A 6,000-nucleotide genomic window follows, 5' to 3' on the forward strand; every position below is an offset into this window, starting at 1 on the left:
GAATGCTGTGATGGGGAAAGAACAGCAGATGGAACGAGAAACCCTCCGGGCAGGTCCGGGCAGAGTTCCTGCAGGAAGTGACATGGAAGCTGAGACCGTGAGGAGGGGTGGCCAGTCGGGAGTCGTGGGAGGCGATGGGGTCCTGGAGGAAGCCGAGGAGTCCCTCGTGGCAACGTGACGGTGCTTACCAGCTGGTGGGAGGGATTTCAGGCCCAGGTCTGCAGGGCTTTGCAATCCCGGCTGAGGCCATCGGCTGTCGCCCTGTGGATTCCCGGAGTTACTGGAAGGTTCTTGGTGGCACGGTCAGACTGCAGGCTAGCTGACTAACCGGTTAAACATGGAGACCTAGGAACAAGGGACCAGCTTCGAGCATCCCCAGGCTTGAGCAGCTCTGCACTCTGGCCCCAAAGTGTGAGACAAAATGCCCAGCTTACCGTTACTGCAAAGCTGGGCAGCCTTGTCCAGACAGGTCCCCCCAAGACAGCAGAGTCTTAAACAGAATGCTTCCAAGGACGGGACGGCAACGGGGCCAAGGCTGACGATGGGAATGCGGGAGCCCCAGCACTGCATTCCTGGCCTCGCTGCTGACTGCACACAAAATAGCAACAACGGTCCCTCGGCAGCCGCCTCCGAGGCACTGCGGCTCCTGAAGGATGAAATGAGCTACATCCCACGAAGCGCTTTCAGCTTCTCGGAGAAAGCCCTTGTGGTCTCCGTTTCCAACATCGGCAGCCCCCATTCTCGCCACGTATCGAGCCCGGGCGTCCAGGGAGAAGGACGAACGCGCTTTCGAGACGATTTTGTCAAGCCTCATTTGTTGCTGTCCGTGCTCGTAAAATACGGTGCTTAATAGTTTTGGCAACTGGGGTAACCAATTTGAAAAAATAATTACTGCCTTCTTTGAGATTACTTCGCCTTCTAATTAAAATCTCCAGCCTGGGCCATTAAAGGTGCACTGTCAATACGATGTCCCAGATGCACCCAGCTAACCGCACTTGGGAGGGCAAAATTAATTAGTTGGTGTTTTAACACCCAGCTGCTATCCTAAGGAAAGAAACGGTCTCCAAGTCGGCCAAGCACGCAGTCGCTAAATTGGCCAGAGCAACTGAGAAGATATAAAGGGACTCGAGAGTGTTTTGTTCCTGCAGAACTTGGCCAGCCTGTCTTACAAGCTGCTCATTAACCAGCGCCCTGTGTCCCTGTCAGATGTCTCTCGGGAGTTCTTGTTTACCTGTGGACGCAGAACAGGGAATAAGCGAGTCCCTCCACGCCGCCGAGTTCTCAGTTCGTCCCAGAGCCTCATTTGCGGTTAACACCTTTCCCAGTGAGTGACTCCGGGTGAAGAGCCCGGCACAGATCGGAGAGGCTGGGCTTTCTATTCCTGTCCCAGCCGGCCACAGTTACAAAGCTGCGTGCACTGCTCACGTCCTCCTCTCTCCTTTTCTTCTTCGTCCCGTTTTTTAAAAATTTTATTGGAGTCGAACACTTGCTGGGTGCAGGAGAAGTCAGGAGACTCGAGTCGAGGCTGGGCTGCAACAACAGACCCTGGAACCCTCACATGCCAGCATGGCAGAAGTCCGTTTCTCATTCTTGCAAAGTACTGTGTGTGGGCAGGGGCTCCTTTCCAACCAGTGACTCGGGGATCCAGGATTTGTCCGTCTTAAACTGATAGCATCTTTACAGGAGGCTCTGGAGTTCTCCAAGGCAGGAGGAGAGAAAGTGAGGACCTGATCGTGGGCAACGCCAGCCCAGAAGGAACATATCTGTAGTCAGAGCCTACTGTCCAGAACTGGTCATGTGACCCCAGCTCAATGACGAGGAATTCTGAAAGAGACAGGAGACCACATGGAGTATTTGCCGAGCACTGCTCTGTCTGCCATGGAGCCTTGGCTGCAGCGGGCACCGAGCACATGCCTTTGAACCCCCTACACAGGAGCACGAGGCATGGCCCCTGCCCTTGAGGAGATCAGAGTGCAGTTTCGTATGGGAGACCAACCCACACAGCAATGGATTGTCAGCCCAGGCTGCTGAGCACATTGGGAGAAGCAGAAACAAAGCTCTTGATAATAATGTGGAAATGATTAAGTCACTTTGAGCCAGAGAGATGACGACAGAGCAAAGGGAACATTTGCAAGAAGACGTGATGTACTGTATGTGCTTAGTTCTAGGGGGTAAAAAAGAGAGAGAAAGAGAGTTCGCCGAGGGGACACGTGAGGGAAAGGCTCATCTATGGGAAGGCACATCACAGGTCTGTGTAACCAGACCCAGCCAGGAGCTCCTTGGCTGTTTCGCCGCAGATTAAATTCTTCCCTCCCCACCTCCGGGCATAGCACTGACAGCCTGAAAAGAAATTTATTTCTGAAAGCCTTGCCCTGCTTCGTCCTTACTGTCAGAAAGTAAACAAACCACAAATCCCTAATGTGGCCTGTGGCCGGTGCCAGGGCTTGAATCGGCTCAGGGAGTGGTCAGTGAGATGCAATCATGCAGAGACGCTGCCAGCTGGTTGCATGTCCCTGGATGGTGTCGACAGGCAGCTGTAGCCGGCTTCCTCCCGGCCCCGACTCTCCCAGAAGCACACGGGGTGGAAAAGGTCCAGGAGACGGGCACGGAGGAGCTGCACGTCATCTGCGCTCTAGCTGACCAGCTACGTGAGAAGCTGGAGTCTTCTCAGGCAAGTCACCCCGGACCCCCGTGTTTTCTCCTGTTGTCTGAAAGAGGACAGATTCCACCCAGGAGACCCACGGGTAGCCCACAGACATCGTCTGTTTGACCCGCCCAATGGGGCCGCAGGTGGTATTTTTGGAATTTTTGTAAATTGGTTGCCAACATTTAAACATTTGGAGAATTTACATTGAAAAATCCAGATTTTTGATACTCTTGATGAAAAGCAGAAAAATCTGGCACCACCACACTGGACAACAGTAAAACTGGCTACCCTTTTGGATGCCACAGTCCCCACCACTCCTTACTGTCTTAGCAACACTGAGTTCACGTGTCAGTTTTCCTTACATGCGTCCCACCCCCCAGCTCACTCAGTGACATCCCCCGCCAGGCCACGACGGGGCTAGAGGACTCTCCAGGCCCAATCATCCTTAAAGCTCTATGACTGTTCCACGTGCTTACTATTTTTCCTCCTTTTGTCTGAGCATGTGCCATTCTTCAGTTCCTTTGGCACAGCCACCTACCAGCTAGAGCAAGTGTTTACACCCTTGGCTGAGTATCTGAATTACTGGAGGAGGTTTTAAAAATTCGTGTTCGGGCTACACCTCGAGGTCGGGCCCGGGCATTAGTTTTCTTAAAGCTGCAGGGGATTCCAGTGCGCAGCCCCGGTTGACAACCACTGAGTTGGAGCTGCAGTGCAACGGATCTGCTCAGGGGGTGCTGAGCTCCTGCTACTGGAGGTGGTTAAGCCAAGGGGGACGAGCGCTCGGCCAGGATGTGTGGAGGGATCCTAACAGCAGCTGCTGCTCTTCTGGGATCTTCCGCCTCCACGCTCTCACCTTGCCTTTGCCCCCGTCCCAGGGTCCTCCCAAGCCCAGCGTATCCTCTCTGAGTGTAGAGTGTATGGAGGTGGTCTGAGGAAGGACCCCTTTTCTAAGGATGCCCCAACCTCAGCATCAAACATCCTGCCCCCCACGCCCTGGCCAGCACCTCCTATGTATGAGCAGGCGATGACATGGGATAGCCCCAGACAGTCCATTAGACCAGCCACACTCCCCCGGCTGCCCCGTATCTGTTTGGGCCTCGTTATGAAGAGGGAATAATATGAACTTAGAGTCAGAAATCCTGGAGGGGAGTCCTCGTTCTATACACTGCCAGCTTGAGGTCACCCAGGTGACCTTGGGAAAGCCACTTTTCATCTCAGAGCCTCATTTCTGCACTCGTGTCTGTGAAGAGGCTCGTCTTGTTTCCATTGAATCACACACGTGAAAGCATAAGGACATTGGCTCCATTGCTAAATGAGTGGTGGGTGTCGTGCCTCTGTGCAGGGAGCTGGGAAACGGTCATTTGACCAGTCTCTACAACCCCTGGAACAGCAGGACGCTCTTTTCTTCTTCCTGGAAAGGATGACTCATTCACTCATGTTTCTGCTTTTTGTTTCTCTGGTCACTTTTCTCTCTTTTCAGATACTGGCTGACCAACAAAGTCCACATCAAAAGACCCACCACTGGCCTCCTGATGTACACCCTGGCCACGCGCTTCTGCAACCAGATCTACCTCTACGGCTTCTGGCCCTTCCCGCTGGACCAGAACCAGCGCCCCGTCAAGTACCACTATTACGACAGCCTCAAGTACGGCTACACGTCCCAGGCCAGCCCCCACACCATGCCCCTGGAGTTCAAGGCCCTCAAGAGCCTGCACGAGCAGGGGGCTTTGAAACTGACTGTGGGCCAGTGTGACGGGGCCACGTAAGTGGGCGCCCCGCAGGACTCAGGGGCTCACATTTCCTGACGGCTGTACCACAGGCAGATGGGAGTCGGGGTGGCACAAACTCTAGAACAAGCAGGCTAGTGGTTTTCTTTATTAAAGTGTAAAACAGTGACCAGAATATATATATCTATATCTGCATATATATATTGACCTGAGTATTTATAACTGTGTGGTGTTCATCTAGCATTAGGCAGATAAGCCACAGGAAGAAGGTGTGGAGAACCCACCAGAATTGAGACGCGGTCCACCTTTGGGGGCACGAGGACTCAACGTGAAGAGAAGCCAGTCCCAGGACTTTGGGTAACAAACTGCCTCCTGGACCAGAGGGAGCTCTGGGCTCATGGGTGGGTGGAGAGCCACCTGTCGGTTGGCCGCTGCCTCGAGCCTCAGAAATGTGGATTCTGGGTGAGCCGAGACCCAGAGGAGACAATCTGACTGAGGTCTAAAACAGAGCTGTTCACGGAGGAGGGAATGTCCCATTCCGCTGGCAAAGGAGCACAAGGACAACAAGTAGCAGAGGCCACACCTGAGCCTGAAGGCCTTCCCTCGCAGGTAGAGTTTAAACGCTCAAGGGACGCACTGCAGGTGACCCGCCGGTTCCAGACGGGCCTCCACCACTCCAGAGAGAAGGCTAGAGAAGACACAGTGGGAAGGTCATATTCTGGCTTCGCAAGAGCCACCAAGAACCCAGGACGGGGCAGGCAGATGACACTAAAGAGGTGGGGTGTTGCAAACTGTGTTTCTGAAAAATGGTGACCACCTGCTAAGATTCAGCACTGCACCTCCAGCGTAAGACAGAAGAGGGTCCGAACGATCGTCGTAATGGATGTTCTCTGAAGCGACTTGAGTCCACTGAGGAGGGAGGGACCCTGAGACGTCATCCTCAGAGTGAGCCTCCTTCCTGCCCTGTTAGAATGTGACGCGAGGGACTGCACTGTCCCCTTCCGCCACCAGGGAAGCCGCAGTGAAATCTTGAAAGGGCACTGCAAAGATAAATGTCATCCTTTCGCAAATATACACAACTGCCTTTCTGGGGGGCCCCGGAGCCCCGGAGTGGGAGGCCTGAAAGAATGGGAAGCGTTGAGCTCCACTTGTCTGCAAGCGCTCCGTTTGCTTCCCACATCGTGCGCACCACGGGGCTCTGCAGCCACGCTGCTGCGTCCGCCTCACTGCCTGCCACTCTCCTGTCCTGACGGCCACACTAGCCAGCACTGAGCTCCAACACTGAGGCTTGCAACTCTGCGGGGAGACGGTCCCAGTGCCCCCCCCACCCCCTCCCCTGCCAGAGGCAAGGATTTTAGGATTTTGCAAAATCTGTTTTCCCTTTTATTAAGATAAATAGTTAAGACTTTCTTTAAACCCAAAGCCAAAGGCAGTATCCAAATACTGGACATAACGTCCCCAGGGCCAACCTGGGCTGGATGCCAATAACTTAGGGGCTGGCATCACAGGTCACGTAGAGACAAGCATCAGCCAGCTTGGTTTGTTAGGTGTGTTTTCTTGCCTGATAAATAATGGTGTTTTAAAACATATTTGAAAGATAAGTAAAAACCCATTATCTTGAAGGTG

The 6,000-nt window shown here is 53.6% G+C and overlaps 1 protein-coding gene across 2 annotated transcripts in view; it reads left to right on the forward strand.

Annotated features, from left to right (window-relative positions):
• Window positions 1–4,413, forward strand: part of ST8SIA2 (ST8 alpha-N-acetyl-neuraminide alpha-2,8-sialyltransferase 2) — a 40,801-nt gene extending 36,388 nt beyond the window's left edge. For both annotated transcript variants that reach the window (XM_045825036.1, XM_045825037.1), the window contains one exon: window positions 4,128–4,413. In XM_045825036.1, the coding sequence (XP_045680992.1) occupies window positions 4,128–4,413 (286 nt within the window). The remainder of the gene's footprint in view (window positions 1–4,127) is intronic.
• Window positions 4,414–6,000: the final 1,587 nt, after the last annotated feature.

This window comes from Phyllostomus hastatus, unplaced genomic scaffold (genome assembly GCF_019186645.2).
Source record: "Phyllostomus hastatus isolate PE091 unplaced genomic scaffold, TTU_PhHast_1.1 phas_scaffold_555, whole genome shotgun sequence".
Lineage (NCBI taxonomy): Eukaryota > Metazoa > Chordata > Mammalia > Chiroptera > Phyllostomidae > Phyllostomus > Phyllostomus hastatus.